At 69.6% G+C, this 16223-nt stretch overlaps 1 protein-coding gene across 1 annotated transcript in view; it reads right to left on the bottom strand.

Moving 5' to 3' along the window:
• SORCS2 (sortilin related VPS10 domain containing receptor 2) overlaps positions 1-16223 on the bottom strand; it is a 143657-nt gene that overhangs the window by 80102 nt on the left and 47332 nt on the right. Inside the window, exon 2 of the mRNA XM_084881488.1 lies at positions 6352-6419. Within this exon, the coding sequence (XP_084737614.1) occupies positions 6352-6419 (68 nt within the window). The remainder of the gene's footprint in view (positions 1-6351; positions 6420-16223) is intronic.

Genomic DNA, 16223 nt, shown 5'->3' with positions numbered 1-16223 from the left:
ACGGCCCCAGGACTGGCCCAGAGGCTGTCCACCTGAAGCGGTGTGCCCTCTCTGTGAGAGACGGGCTGCAGCCGCTCCTCTGACCTGCGGGGTGGGGGCGGGGCGGGGGGACCCCTGCAGACAGTGGTGTGTCGGTGCTCCCTGGGCTGTCACTAGTCCCGCGCGGCCGGCCTGTGAGAGGCCGGGGTGCCACCACAGCTCCCCGGGGACCCGCCCACGCAGCGATGAGATGCCGTCCGGGACCCTCCGCCCTGAGCTCCCCCCCTTCCCAAACCAGGCGCCCTGTGCTGGGCGGGTCCCCGTGTGCCCCTTCCCTCCGCCCGCCCCCCAAGACGGCGCCAGCGACAACTGAGGGGAAGCTCAGCCGAGGCGCCCGAGTGTCTGTCCTCCCAGGACAGCCTCTGGGCCAGTGTGACCACGGCCCCAGCGGAGGGCTCCCCGCACGCCCGGCGGCACTGCCCGGAGCTCCGCTGGACTCTCGCCCTCCGCACACCGGGAGGAAGACCCGCCGTCCTCCCCTTCACAGGTCAGACACAGACCAGAGAGGCTCAGCGACTGGCCCCAGGCCACACAGCCAGCGGGGGACGGAGCCAAGAGTCCAGCCCGGCCTGTCGGACCCTCACACCCACCGTACCGAGAGGCTGGAGTTCCAGTCCCAACTCCCCCACCTGTGACTGGGCCTCGGGATTCTCATTCCTGAAATTCCTCCAGGGGCCTCCCGCCTCCGGGAGGGCGGGGTCCTCGCCACGGTGACGGAGGAGGAGGAGGAGGAGGAGGAGGAGGAGGAGGAGGAGGAGGAGGAACGTGGGAGAGGCCAGCCGTGAGGCCTGCCTCAGGGAGGGGGCTTTCAAAACCCCTCCTCCCGCGAGACCTCTGTCCTCTCTCCAGGGTTCAACCGTACTGACTTCCTCTCGCAAATCTCCCTCCTAATCAGCACCTGGGTTTCGGGGGGAGACACAGCCGGCTCCCCTGCCCTGCAGCGAGCCCCTTAGCCTCTCTCGCTGCTTGTCGGTTCCCTCCTCCAATTCCTTCCAGGTCAGAGGCCGGGGCGGGACACCAGCGGAGGCCGAGGCCAGGAGAGGGGCGGCAGGGACGCGGGCGCCCTGGGAGGTCCCCACGGGGCTGTGCGCAGCGGACGGAGGGCCGCAGCGCCTCCCGGGCTGGGGCTCACGATGTCCCATCTCCCCAAACCCTCAGGCTCAGGGGAGCCGGGGCGAGCGCTGGGCACACACACTCGTGTGCAGAGACATTCTGCGGAATCCTAATCCACCGCAGCCCACGCGGGGGACCGGACAGCCGCGCCTCCTCTGTCCTCGGCCTCCGGCTTCTCGCCCACAGCCCCCTCTCCGGTCCCGGCTGTGGGAGCACCCTGTACACCGGCCGGGCGCGGGGACAGGCCGGCACAGGCCTCCTGCCTCCCGCCGGCCGCCTGCCCTCGGAAGCCGGCATGGCTCTCTGGCTCTCGCCCGGCCCAGGAGGGACCGGGATGGCTCCGGCAGGTGTCGCCATCGGGAGGGGCCTGGTGTCAGGGAGCCGCACATTTGGGCCGTGGGAGGGGCCGGGAGTTCCGCCCCTCCCAGACCGGCTCCGCAGGCCGGCCCAGGAGAGAGCCTGGGGAAGGAGGGAGCCGGCCGCCCACGGGCTGCCTGTCAGCTGTCCCCCACATCCATCTGCGGAGAGGAGAGAAGGTTTGCGCGCTGCCCGCAGCCAGACCGGCCGGCCCGGGGCTGCACAGCCAGCAGCCGCTCCCCGGCAGCCAGGGGCACCGGCAGGGGGACGGGGCATGGCTGGAGCGGGGCGGCTGGCAGCTGCGGGTGATTTGGGTTTGGCAGAACGTGGAATGAGGACGGACGGAGGCAGCCGGGAGGTCACACGCAGCCCTCGGAATCCTGCCCCACGCGGGCCCTGCCTGCACCTGCCCACGCACCCCCAGCCCAGCCACAGGGGCCAAGACCAGGGAAGGAGGGGCCGTCCCTCCCTCCCGCCGATCCCGCACCCACAGGGAGAAGCAGCGCCCAGCCAGCTCCGCGGGGTGCGGCCTCCACGAGGACGGACGGCAGTCTGCTGGACACGCAGGGGCCGGGCCTCCCACAGGGGAGCCCTGTGCGGGGACGGGACCTCCCGGCCTTCCCTGCACGCGCCTCTCCCTGCTCCCTGCTGGGCCCTCCTGGGAGGCATTCCTGCCCCTCCCCAGGGAGCGGGGCCCGCCCGGGGGAGGGGCTGCTACAACGCACCCTCTCCGAGCCTCAGCTCCCCGCCGGGTCAGCCTCGAGGCCCTGGCCCACAGCCCAGAGGCAGGGCTCCAGGCCGCGCGGGGAGACCGAGCCGTCCGCAGGCCACCTGTGCACAGGCCAGGACCTCCTCTGCGCCCCCTGAACTGATGAGAGTGACCCTGTGCTGTGTAAGCCACTGCGTTTATGGCAGTTTGTTCCAGCAGCAGAGAGAGGGGAAAAAAGAACGCCCCAGCTCCAGCCTGGCTCTTCACCCGGGGGTCCCTTCCCCGCTGCACTGCCCTTCTCTGCCTGGTGAACTCCTACGCATCCTGCAGAACCCATTTCCATGGTCCCCCTTTGGGGACCCTGTCCCAGCGTGCCCTGGGGTAGGCCTGGCACCCCATCCCCGCGCTCAGCTTTGCTCCACACACGCCCCGGAGGGCGCCCCCCGGACTCCGTCCTCCCCTGGTTGGCGTGATGGTGACAATGCAATTTACAGCACCTCCAGTCGGGGTCCTGACCTCAGCCATCTGTCGTTTTAAATTAAATCCTGATTAAATAGACTCAAACCCTGAGAGCATGTGTGTCGGCACCTCTCTCACTCCCTGTCTGCTCCGAGGCCTGTTTAAATCGAACGCCGTCTCCATGGCGATGCTAGAGCAAACAGTGAGGCGCTGGCTGAGCACGCAGCCGGCGGGAAGCCGACGGGACATTCAAGGTCGCGGGCTGCGCGGGGAGGGGCCCCCCGGCCCCCCGAGCGGCCGTTCACACGCACGGTCACCTTCGCGGCCAGCTGCGCGTCTGCGTCCGGCTCCGGGCCCGGGCGAGGCCGAGGCCGCGGGCGGAGCCGCGGAGCCGGAGCGGAAACCAGCAGAGCCGCAGGGGAGCCCGAGCTGCACTGCCGGGCAGCGGCCACTCCGTCCAAGCCTCTCTGAAGCCCCTCTTCCCGGCTCACGCCAGCAACGCGCACGGAACCTCATTTCCCCGCGCAGCCACGGGGTGAGCGCCTGGCGCGGTCAGCACCGCGGCCCTGACACAGCGCACCCGGGGGTGAACCCCGCTCGGCGCCGTCCGTCTCCGCACGGGACCCGGGACTGGGCGCCCGGCGTCCACACCTCCGCAGAGGAGGCCGCACCGCACCGCGATGCTTCCTACGGCAGCGAGTGTCCGGAGGCCGGCGTGGCTGTGCCCGCCCAGGCTCCATTTGTAACGCCGGCCGCTGAGCTCCACGTGTTAGGGGAGAGAGGGCCGGCCGGCGGGGCGGGGGCCTCCCAGCAGAGACCAGCGGCGGCGTTCCACTTGGAAACCCTTCCAGAGAGCTGGGCAGGGGAGAGCGGGGCCGGGGAGGGCGGGGCCGGGGAGAGCGGGGCCGGGGAGGGCGGGGCCGGGGAGGGCGGGGCCGGGGAGGGCGGAGCCGGGGAGGGCGGGGCCGGGGAGAGCGGGGCCGGGGAGGGCGGGGCCGGGGAGGGCGGGGCCGGGGAGGGCGGGGCCGGGGAGGGCGGAGCCGGGGAGGGCGGGGCCGGGGAGGGCGGGGCCGGGGAGGGCGGGGCCGGGGAGGGCGGGGCCGGGGAGGGCGGGGCCGGGGAGGGCGGGGCCGGGGAGAGCGGGGCCGGGGAGAGCGGGGCCGAGGAGGGCGGGGCAGAGCAGAGAGCCGTCCCCAGAGGAAGTGTGACGAGTAATGGACACGGGCTGTGCCCGCACCAGGCCGGGAGCCGGGGAGCAGGCGAGAGCCACGCCGCAGCCGTCTGGCCCTGAGATCACTGTGCAGAGCGGTCGGGCCCGCAGCCGGAGGCGGCGCTGCCCCAGCGAGGCCCGCTTTCCTCCCGAGAAGCCAGCGGTCTGCGAGGGCCGCCGTACATCGGCTCCCCACGGTGCTCGCCCTGCGGCAGGGAGAAGGCGAGCGGCTCCCTGCGGAGCTCAGCATGCGGAGGAGGGCTCAGGGGCAGGCAAGGTGTCGGAGAGGGGCGGGCAGGCACTCTCCGATCGGGGCGAACATGGGCGCTGCGCTGGGTCTGACCACACGGGCCTGGCAGCAGCAAGAAGGGAAGCCGGCCCTGGCCGGGCGGCTCAGGGGCCGGAGCATCCTCTCTGCTCCAAAGGCTGTGGGTTCGGTGCCCGGTCAGGGCAAGTGCGGGAAGCAAACTGTCGATATTGATGTTCCTCTCTCTCTCCCTTCCTCTCTCTAAAAATCAATAGAAACATCCTCGAGTGCGGATGAGAGGGAAAAGAAGATAAACAGTCATTGCACCCAGCGGGTGGCGGGGGGGGGTATTTTCTGGAAATGAGTGATGCTCCTGCCAGCGTTGCTAATAAAGGAGAGGAAGCTTCTGCGCACAGAGACGCGGAGAGAGAGGAACATGGGAAATTAGAATCTGTTGGTTTGCTCGGCGAGAAGCTAAATTTAGACGGTGCGCTGTTCCAGGGACGTGTCATGTTCTCTCCCTGGGTGCTCACGGCCCCACGCGGGGTGTTCATCCCCTTCGTGGGGAAGGAGACTGAGGCTCTCGGGGGAGAAGGAGCCCCGCTAGGGTCAGGGTCAGGGTCAGGGTCAGAGTCAGGCTCCCACAACCTGCTTCTGACGAATCCTGAGCCCGAGGCCCATCAACAAGGAGTGCAGGCCCCAGGCCACGCGGCTGGCCCAGGTCAGCCCCCACCCCTGCCTCCAGCTCCCACGAGAACCGCAGCCAAGTCTAACCACACCCAACGCCGTCATGCAGGACAGGCCACACCGGAAGGACCGCGCGCCATTCCGACCGCGTCCCAGGTCCGCTCACTTCCCGCCTCACTGTGAGGAGGCGCTGCCGGGCCCCGGCCCTCCGGATCCTCGGCCCCCAGACGCCGGCACGCAGGAGTGGGGCGAAACGGGGCTCAGATCCACTCGGGGGGAGACAGGACTCCAGGGTCTCTGTCCACTCTGCAGCCAGGGACCCATCCTCGGACACCCACCTCCAGGGGGACCCCATGCCCGGCCGGCGGGGCTCCGTGGTTGAACATGGACCTGACCAGGTCAGGGTTCTATCCCGGTCCGGGCACAGGCCCGGTTGTGGGCTCGATCCCCGTGTGGGGCGTGCAGGAGGCAGCCGATCCATGACTCTCCCTCATCACTGATGTTTCTATCGCTCCCTCTCCCTTCCTCTCTGAAACCAATAAAAAACACACCTATTTTTTTTTTTTAAAAAAAGGGGGCCCCACCCCAGGCGATTCCCTGCCACCGAGCCTGGAGCACAGCCTCACAGCGCGGCCAGGAGCACAGAGCGCGCTGGAGCCGTGGCGCTCACACCGCGTCCACTGCCGTCCCAACAACAAACCGCCGACCCCCACCGCAGGGGCCGCCCGAGAGGGTTCCCCAACCCGGCCCCTCCGGTGGGCGAGCTGCTTCAGGCTCAGTGACACCACTGGGTCATAAATTCCCGACCCAGCGGAGCAGGCCTGGCTCCAGCGACCCCAGCAAGAACCTGTGGCCAGGAGCCCTCGTGCTAACGGCCGGGCCAGAGCCGAAAGCCACCGGCTCCCGGGCTGGCACCCCCGGCGTCCGGCCGGCGGCTGCGGTGCCGTGTGTGGGTGTCAGACAGAAGAGCGGTGAGTAGTCCTCAGGGCCACGTCTGGGAACCAAGAAGGTTCCGTGAGGAAGGGGAGGGTGTGGCCGCGGCGGACACAGTCCCTGCCCGGGGACCGGTGGCCCACGGGGGCCGGGCGCCTCGGGGAGCAGATGTAAACTGAGGGTGCTAGCCTCCCGGCCGTGCCCCTCCAGCCGCCTGCCGCTCGGCCCCCAGCCACGTGTCGGCATCTCCCGCCCGGTCTCCGTCTGCCCAGCCTTCCTGCTGAGCCGCGGACACTGAGGCCATCAGCGGGGGCTGGACCCCAGGAGCTGCGCCCGGAGCTCGGAGCCAGGAGCGGTACCCGCCCTGGGTTCCCACCGCGAACCCGGCCTCGGAGGGCGGGCGGGGAGACACGGGGAGCACCGAGGAGCCAGCGCGGTTCCAGCTGCCGTCCCCCAGGCTGTGCGCCCCGCGGCCGCGCCCCTCTGCTCTCCGCTCCCCCATTCGCCTTTTCCGGCGGAAGACGGGCCGCCGGCCGCCCACGCGCAGGCTGCACCCCTTTGAGACGCCAGGAGGAAGGACGCCCTCGGCTGACTTACCGCCACAGAGAACTTTCCAGCACCTTCTCCGCGTCGGCGTGGTAGTACTTGGTCAGGATCAGGATCACCTGTAGTGGCGACAGGCAGAGGCAGGAATCAGTGGGTGCCCAGTTCTCAGGGAAGGATGCAATGACCCCCCCCCCAGGCTGGGGTCGCGGGTATCAGCTGCCCCCCCGCCCCAGCCGGCACCCCCAGGCTCGGCCGCCTGCACTCGGCACAGACAGGAGCTGGTGCGGCCCCTGACCCCTCGCTCCTGCCCTCCGAATGGCATCCCGGTCCTAGGAGGCCGCCCAGTAGCTGCCACTCAGCGGGAACAATCCACACCCAGCCCTGGACAGCCTCCAGCTGAGGGCAAAGGGCCCGCCAGGCGGCGGTCCCAGGGTGATACAGGAAGCCGGGCTCGGCCCCCTGCACCTTGGAGAACCCGGACACCGGCCGCTGCTGCTGCAGGGGCTGCCCCGGGCCCAGCGCAGGGGCCGTCAGGACTCTCCCCGGAACGGCCGGTGCTGGGCAGAGCCCAGGACAGCAGGTTGGGAAGGGCAAGCCAGGCAGCCAGATGGCCAGGGCCAGGCCAAAGGTCACCACACTGTGCACACATAACATACATGTGTGCGCACAAGCACGCAGAGAGAGCACACACATGCACATGCATGTGCAACGAACATGCGCATACACACACACACAAAGAGCACATACATGAGCGCGTGCACCCATAAGGCATACACATGCACGCACACATGCACATGCACACACAGCACGCACAGTGCACACACAGCGCACACACACACACACACACACACACACACTCACACACACACACTCTCTTCGTTGTTAAAACCATTCCCCCCACCTGGGCCCTGCCTGGGCCTTGTCACCGCAGGCCTGTGCAACGCGCTGTTGATAGGAATGAAAACATGCGTGTTCGAGAGCACCCGAGTTCTCCCAAACAGACACAGAGCAGCGAGGACAGGAGGATTCGCCTGGGGGGGGGGGGGGGCCACAGCCGCCCCCGGGTACCTGCCAGCCGCCGCATTGTCCTGCCCGTCAAATCTCCTTTCACTACTGCCCCTGGGCCCCTCAAACACTCCGTTGCCAGGGGAACCCGGGAGGCACAGTGGGAGCACCCTGGTCCCAGAGCAGCCTCAGCCTGGCTGATGTGGGGTCACACACCGCCGCCGTGCTCGGCTCCGTCCCCGGAGCAGGGTGTCCCCGCCAGCGTGGCGGCCCGCGGGCTGGTGCTGAGAGCGGAGAGGTGAGCGGGTGTCACCGAGGGGACAGCGAGGATTAAAACCACGCTCCGCGGCGGCCCTGCTGCTGGGAGCAGAGCGGGTCCCTCCGCCCGCCCCGCAGCCCAGGCCCGGAGGCCGGTGCTCTGCAGAGGGAGGCCAAGCCAGAGTGGCCGCTGGGGGACCCGGGTCCATCAGGAGTGAACCTCACCCCGTGCTGGCCAGGCACCGCCTCAGGCTCCCTCCGCTGGCACTCAGGGCGGGGCTCCTCCCTCTGGGCACGGGCTTCTGCCCAAAGGGCCTAGGTGATTCACCGAGCAGGACCGGCCCCTCCCGCTCAGCTGCCTGGCCGCCCCCCTCGCCCTCCCTTCTAAGCTCCAGCCATTCCAGGCCTCGCAGAGCTGCTCCTCACCTGGGACCCTGCCCCAACCCCCCCCAACCCCACGCTACTTCCCACTCCACTCTCAGACCGCAGTCTAACTGACACCGCCTCCAGGAAGCCTCCAAGACCCGCCCCTGGTTCCTGTCCCCTCCCTCCCCCCACTGACCCCCTGTCCCCCACTGACCCCCTGTCCCCCACTGACCCCCTGTCCCCCACTGAACCCCTGTCCCCCACTGACCCCCTGTCCCCCACTGATTCCCACCCCCCACTGACCCCCTGTCCCCCACTGACTCCCTGTCCCCCACTGACTCCCTGTCCCCCACTGACTCCCTGTCCCCACTGACCCCCTGTCCCCCACTGACCCCCTGTCCCCCACTGACCCCCTGTCCCCACTGACCCCCTGTCCCCCACTGACTCCCTGTCCCCCACTGACTCCCTGTCCCCCACTGACTCCCTGTCCCCCACTGACCCCGTCCCCCACTGACTCCCTGTCCCCCACTGACCCCCTGTCCCCCACTGACTCCCTGTCCCCACTGAACCCCTGTCCCCCACTGACTCCCTGTCCCCCACTGACTCCCTGTCCCCCACTGACTCCCTCCCCCCACTGACCCCCTGTCCCCCACTGACCCCCTGTCCCCCACTGACTCCCTGTCCCCCACTGACTCCCTGTTCCCCACTGACTCCCTGTCCCCCACTGACTCCCTCCCCCCACTGACTCCCTGTCCCCCACTGACCCCCTGTCCCCCACTGACTCCCTCCCCCCACTGACCCCGTCCCCCACTGACTCCCTGTCCCCCACTGACCCCCTGTCCCCCACTGACTCCCTGTCCCCAACTGACTCCCTGTCCCCACTGACCCCCTGTCCCCCACTGACTCCCTCCCCCCACTGACTCCCTGTCCCCCACTGACTCCCTCCCCCCACTGACTCCCTCCCCCCACTGACTCCCTCCCCCCACTGACTCCCTCCCCCCACTGACCCCCTGTCCCCCACTGACTCCCTGTTCCCCACTGACTCCCTGTCCCCCACTGACTCCCTGTCCCCCACTGACCCCCTGTCCCCCACTGACCCCCTGTCCCCCACTGACCCCCTGTCCCCACTGACTCCCTCCCCCCACTGACTCCCTGTCCCCCACTGACTCCCTGTCCCCCACTGACTCCCTGTCCCCCACTGACTCCCTGTCCCCCACTGACTCCCTCCCCCCACTGACTCCCTCCCCCCACTGACCCCCTGTCCCCCACTGACTCCCTGTTCCCCACTGACTCCCTGTCCCCCACTGACTCCCTGTCCCCCACTGACCCCCTGTCCCCCACTGACCCCCTGTCCCCCACTGACCCCCTGTCCCCACTGACTCCCTCCCCCCACTGACCCCCTGTCCCCCACTGACTCCCTGTCCCCCACTGACTCCCTCCCCCCACTGACTCCCTCCCCCCACTGACCCCCTCCCCCACTGACTCCCTGTCCCCAACTGACCCCCTGTCCCCCACTGACTCCCTCCCCCACTGACTCCCTGTCCCCCACTGACCCCCTGTCCCCCACTGACCCCCTGTCCCCCACTGACTCCCTCCCCCACTGACTCCCTCCCCCCACTGACCCCCTGTCCCCCACTGACTCCCTGTCCCTCACTGACTCCCTGTCCCCCACTGACTCCCTGTCCCCCACTGACCCCCACCCCCCACTGACCCCCACCCCCCACTGACTCCCTGTCCCCAACTGACCCCCTGTCCCCCACTGACTCCCTCCCCCACTGACTCCCTGTCCCCCACTGACCCCCTGTCCCCCACTGACTCCCTCCCCCACTGACTCCCTCCCCCCACTGACCCCCTGTCCCCCACTGACTCCCTGTCCCCAACTGACCCCCTGTCCCCCACTGACCCCCTGTCCCCCACTGACCCCCTGTCCCCCACTGACTCCCTGTCCCCCACTGACTCCCTGTCCCCCACTGACCCCCTGTCCCCCACTGACCCCCTGTCCCCACTGACTCCCTCCCCCCACTGACCCCCTGTCCCCCACTGACTCCCTCCCCCACTGACCCCCTGTCCCCCACTGACCCCCTGTCCCCCACTGACCCCCTGTCCCCCACTGACCCCCTGTCCCCCACTGACCCCCTGTCCCCCACTGACCCCCTGTCCCCCACTGACTCCCTGTCCCCCACTGACTCCCTCCCCCCACTGACTCCCTGTCCCCCACTGACCCCCTGTCCCCCACTGACTCCCTGTCCCCCACTGACTCCCTCCCCCCACTGACCCCCTGTCCCCCACTGACTCCCTGTCCCCCACTGACTCCCTCCCCCCACTGACCCCCTGTCCCCCACTGACCCCCTGTCCCCCACTGACTCCCTGTCCCCCACTGACCCCCTGTCCCCCACTGACCCCCTGTCCCCCACTGACTCCCTGTCCCCCACTGACCCCCTGTCCCCCACTGACTCCCTCCCCCCACTGACCCCCTGTCCCCCACTGACCCCCTGTCCCCCACTGACCCCCTGTCCCCCACTGACCCCCTGTCCCCCACTGACTCCCTGTCCCCCACTGACCCCCTGTCCCCCACTGACCCCCTGTCCCCCACTGACTCCCTGTCCCCCACTGACCCCCTGTCCCCCACTGACTCCCTGTCCCCCACTGACTCCCTGTCCCCCACTGACTCCCTGTCCCCCACTGACCCCCTGTCCCCCACTGACTCCCTCCCCCACTGACTCCCTGTCCCCCACTGACCCCCACCCCCCACTGACTCCCTGTCCCCAACTGACCCCCTGTCCCCCACTGACTCCCTCCCCCACTGACTCCCTGTCCCCCACTGACCCCCTGTCCCCCACTGACTCCCTCCCCCACTGACTCCCTCCCCCCACTGACCCCCTGTCCCCCACTGACTCCCTCCCCCACTGACTCCCTCCCCCCACTGACCCCCTGTCCCCCACTGACTCCCTGTCCCCAACTGACCCCCTGTCCCCCACTGACCCCCTGTCCCCCACTGACCCCCTGTCCCCCACTGACCCCCTGTCCCCAACTGACCCCCTGTCCCCCACTGACTCCCTGTCCCCCACTGACTCCCTGTCCCCCACTGACCCCCACCCCCCACTGACTCCCTGTCCCCAACTGACCCCCTGTCCCCCACTGACTCCCTCCCCCACTGACTCCCTGTCCCCCACTGACCCCCTGTCCCCCACTGACTCCCTCCCCCACTGACTCCCTCCCCCCACTGACCCCCTGTCCCCCACTGACCCCCTGTCCCCACTGACTCCCTGTCCCCCACTGACTCCCACCCCCCACTGACTCCCTGTCCCCAACTGACCCCCTGTCCCCCACTGACCCCCTGTCCCCCACTGACCCCCTGTCCCCCACTGACTCCCTCCCCCCACTGACTCCCTCCCCCACTGACCCCCTGTCCCCCACTGACCCCCTGTCCCCAACTGACCCCCTGTCCCCCACTGACTCCCTGTCCCCCACTGACCCCCTGTCCCCACTGACTCCCTGTCCCCCACTGACTCCCACCCCCCACTGACTCCCTGTCCCCAACTGACCCCCTGTCCCCCACTGACCCCCTGTCCCCCACTGACCCCCTGTCCCCCACTGACTCCCTCCCCCCACTGACTCCCTCCCCCACTGACCCCCTGTCCCCCACTGACCCCCTGTCCCCAACTGACCCCCTGTCCCCCACTGACCCCCTGTCCCCCACTGACCCCCTGTCCCCCACTGACCCCCTGTCCCCCACTGACCCCCTGTCCCCCACTGACCCCCTGTCCCCCACTGACCCCCTGTCCCCCACTGACTCCCTCCCCCCACTGACCCCCTGTCCCCCACTGACCCCCTGTCCCCCACTGACTCCCTGTCCCCCACTGACCCCCTGTCCCCCACTGACTCCCTCCCCCCACTGACTCCCTCCCCCCACTGACCCCCTGTCCCCCACTGACCCCCTGTCCCCCACTGACCCCCTGTCCCCCACTGACCCCCTGTCCCCACTGACTCCCTGTCCCCCACTGACTCCCTGTCCCCACTGACTCCCTCCCCCCACTGACCCCCTGTCCCCCACTGACTCCCTGTCCCCAACTGACCCCCTGTCCCCCACTGACCCCCTGTCCCCCACTGACTCCCTCCCCCCACTGACTCCCTGTCCCCCACTGACTCCCTCCCCCCACTGACTCCCTGTCCCCCACTGACCCCCTGTCCCCCACTGACCCCCTGTCCCCACTGACTCCCTGTCCCCCACTGACTCCCTGTCCCCACTGACTCCCTCCCCCCACTGACCCCCTGTCCCCCACTGACTCCCTGTCCCCAACTGACCCCCTGTCCCCCACTGACCCCCTGTCCCCCACTGACCCCCTGTCCCCCACTGACTCCCTCCCCCCACTGACTCCCTCCCCCACTGACCCCCTGTCCCCCACTGACTCCCTGTCCCCACTGACCCCCTGTCCCCCACTGACCCCCTGTCCCCCACTGACTCCCTCCCCCCACTGACTCCCTCCCCCCACTGACTCCCTGTCCCCCACTGACTCCCTCCCCCCACTGACTCCCTGTCCCCCACTGACCCCCTGTCCCCCACTGACTCCCTGTCCCCACTGACTCCCTCCCCCCACTGACCCCCTGTCCCCCACTGACTCCCTGTCCCCAACTGACCCCCTGTCCCCCACTGACCCCCTGTCCCCCACTGACTCCCTGTCCCCCACTGACTCCCTGTCCCCCACTGACTCCCTCCCCCCACTGACCCCCTGTCCCCAACTGACCCCCTGTCCCCCACTGACTCCCTGTCCCCCACTGACCCCCTGTCCCCCACTGACTCCCTGTCCCCCACTGACCCCCTGTCCCCCACTGACTCCCTGTCCCCCACTGACCCCCTGTCCCCCACTGACTCCCTCCCCCACTGACCCCCTGTCCCCCACTGACCCCCTGTCCCCCACTGACTCCCTGTCCCCCACTGACCCCCTGTCCCCACTGACTCCCTGTCCCCCACTGACTCCCTCCCCCCACTGACTCCCTGTCCCCCACTGACCCCCTGTCCCCCACTGACTCCCTCCCCCCACTGACTCCCTGTCCCCCACTGACCCCCTGTCCCCCACTGACCCCCTGTCCCCCACTGACCCCCTGTCCCCCACTGACTCCCTGTCCCCCACTGACCCCCTGTCCCCCACTGACCCCCTGTCCCCCACTGACCCCCTGTCCCCCACTGACCCCCTGTCCCCCACTGACTCCCTCCCCCCACTGACTCCCTGTCCCCCACTGACCCCCTGTCCCCCACTGACCCCCTGTCCCCCACTGACCCCCTGTCCCCCACTGACTCCCTGTCCCCCACTGACCCCCTGTCCCCCACTGACCCCCTGTCCCCCACTGACCCCCTGTCCCCCACTGACCCCCTGTCCCCCACTGACTCCCTCCCCCCACTGACTCCCTGTCCCCACTGACCCCCTGTCCCCCACTGACTCCCTCCCCCCACTGACTCCCTGTCCCCCACTGACTCCCTGTCCCCCACTGACTCCCTGTCCCCCACTGACCCCCTGTCCCCCACTGACCCCCTGTCCCCCACTGACTCCCTGTCCCCCACTGACCCCCTGTCCCCCACTGACCCCCTGTCCCCCACTGACCCCCTGTCCCCCACTGACCCCCTGTCCCCCACTGACTCCCTCCCCCCACTGACTCCCTGTCCCCACTGACCCCCTGTCCCCCACTGACTCCCTGTCCCCCACTGACTCCCTGTCCCCAACTGACTCCCTCCCCCACTGACCCCCTGTCCCCCACTGACCCCCTGTCCCCCACTGACCCCCTGTCCCCCACTGACCCCCTGTCCCCACTGACTCCCTCCCCCCACTGACTCCCTCCCCCACTGACTCCCTGTCCCCAACTGACTCCCTCCCCCACTGACCCCCTGTCCCCCACTGACCCCCTGTCCCCCACTGACCCCCTGTCCCCCACTGACTCCCTGTCCCCCACTGACTCCCTCCCCCCACTGACTCCCTGTCCCCCACTGACCCCCTGTCCCCCACTGACCCCCTGTCCCCCACTGACCCCCTGTCCCCCACTGACTCCCTGTCCCCCACTGACCCCCTGTCCCCCACTGACCCCCTGTCCCCCACTGACCCCCTGTCCCCCACTGACCCCCTGTCCCCCACTGACTCCCTCCCCCCACTGACTCCCTGTCCCCCACTGACCCCCTGTCCCCCACTGACCCCCTGTCCCCCACTGACCCCCTGTCCCCCACTGACTCCCTCCCCCCACTGACTCCCTGTCCCCACTGACCCCCTGTCCCCCACTGACTCCCTGTCCCCCACTGACTCCCTGTCCCCCACTGACTCCCTGTCCCCCACTGACCCCCTGTCCCCCACTGACCCCCTGTCCCCCACTGACTCCCTGTCCCCCACTGACTCCCTGTCCCCCACTGACCCCCTGTCCCCCACTGACTCCCTCCCCCCACTGACTCCCTGTCCCCACTGACCCCCTGTCCCCCACTGACTCCCTGTCCCCCACTGACTCCCTGTCCCCCACTGACTCCCTGTCCCCCACTGACTCCCTGTCCCCCACTGACTCCCTGTCCCCCACTGACCCCCTGTCCCCCACTGACCCCCTGTCCCCCACTGACTCCCTGTCCCCCACTGACCCCCTGTCCCCCACTGACCCCCTGTCCCCCACTGACTCCCTCCCCCCACTGACTCCCTGTCCCCCACTGACCCCCTGTCCCCCACTGACTCCCTCCCCCCACTGACCCCCTGTCCCCCACTGACTCCCTGTCCCCCACTGACCCCCTGTCCCCCACTGACTCCCTCCCCCCACTGACCCCCTGTCCCCCACTGACCCCCTGTCCCCCACTGACTCCCTGTCCCCCACTGACCCCCTGTCCCCCACTGACTCCCTCCCCCCACTGACTCCCTGTCCCCCACTGACTCCCTGTCCCCCACTGACCCCCTGTCCCCACTGACCCCCTGTCCCCCACTGACCCCCTGTCCCCCACTGACCCCCTGTCCCCCACTGACTCCCTGTCCCCCACTGACTCCCTGTCCCCCACTGACCCCCTGTCCCCCACTGACTCCCTGTCCCCCACTGACTCCCTGTCCCCACTGACCCCCTGTCCCCCACTGACCCCCTGTCCCCCACTGACTCCCTGTCCCCCACTGACTCCCTGTCCCCCACTGACTCCCTCCCCCACTGACCCCCTGTCCCCCACTGACCCCCTGTCCCCCACTGACTCCCTGTCCCCCACTGACCCCCTGTCCCCCACTGACTCCCTGTCCCCCACTGACTCCCTGTCCCCCACTGACTCCCTGTCCCCCACTGACCCCCTGTCCCCACTGACCCCCTGTCCCCCACTGACCCCCTGTCCCCCACTGACCCCCTGTCCCCCACTGACCCCCTGTCCCCCACTGACCCCGTCCCCCACTGACTCCCTGTCCCCCACTGACTCCCTGTCCCCCACTGACCCCCTGTCCCCCACTGACCCCCTGTCCCCCACTGACTCCCTCCCCCCACTGACCCCCTGTCCCCACTGACCCCCTGTCCCCCACTGACTCCCTGTCCCCCACTGACTCCCTGTCCCCCACTGACCCCCTGTCCCCCACTGACCCCGTCCCCCACTGACTCCCTGTCCCCCACTGACCCCCTGTCCCCCACTGACCCCCTGTCCCCCAGCACCCCACTGACTCCCTCCCCAGGTCCCACCACGGGAAATCCAAGGGCCCGCCCAGCGCCTCCCTCCACCAGGCCCTCTCAGAGGCACGGACGGGGTGTAAAGGCAGAGTGAGCTCGGAGCTCCGGAGGGCCGTCAAGCCGGCAGCCGCAGACACCGGGGAGGGCGGTGGCTGTGGGAGCGGCCGTGCACAGGAGTCTGACGGGAGAGCGTGGCTGTAACGGGGTGAGGGGCCGGGAAAACAGCATCGCTCCTCCTGTCTCATAGCGGTCCGCGTTCTATTTTCACCTCCGCGCCTCCAACAGCCACCGCAGCCGGTTACTGATGGAGCGGCCGGCCCCTCCCCAGGGAGGCGGCCTCATCGGGGCAGCTCCGGCAGTGACGGCGACGGACACGCTGACGGGGTCCCCGCCACACGACAGGCAGCACCCGACGTGCCGGCACCTCCTGGGATGGCTGATCCCGGTTTTAAACAAAACCCGCCCGCCCGGGGTCCAGGGCCCACAGCCTCCCCGCCCGTCCGCAGCCACCGAGCCACATGCTCGCGTCTTCCAGGAATCTCCTTTGGAAACGAGGCTGTCCCATGGGCACAGAGCAGCTGGGGACAGAGACGAGGCCGGAGAAGAGAGAGGGAGGCTGGGGGAGCCGAGGTGTGGGCCGC

This window comes from Pipistrellus hanaki (genome assembly GCF_964339955.1).
Source record: "Pipistrellus hanaki genome assembly, chromosome: 1".
NCBI lineage: Eukaryota > Metazoa > Chordata > Mammalia > Chiroptera > Vespertilionidae > Pipistrellus > Pipistrellus hanaki.
Note: the sequence above shows the minus strand (reverse complement) of the source record. Positions and strands in the feature narration are given on the sequence as shown.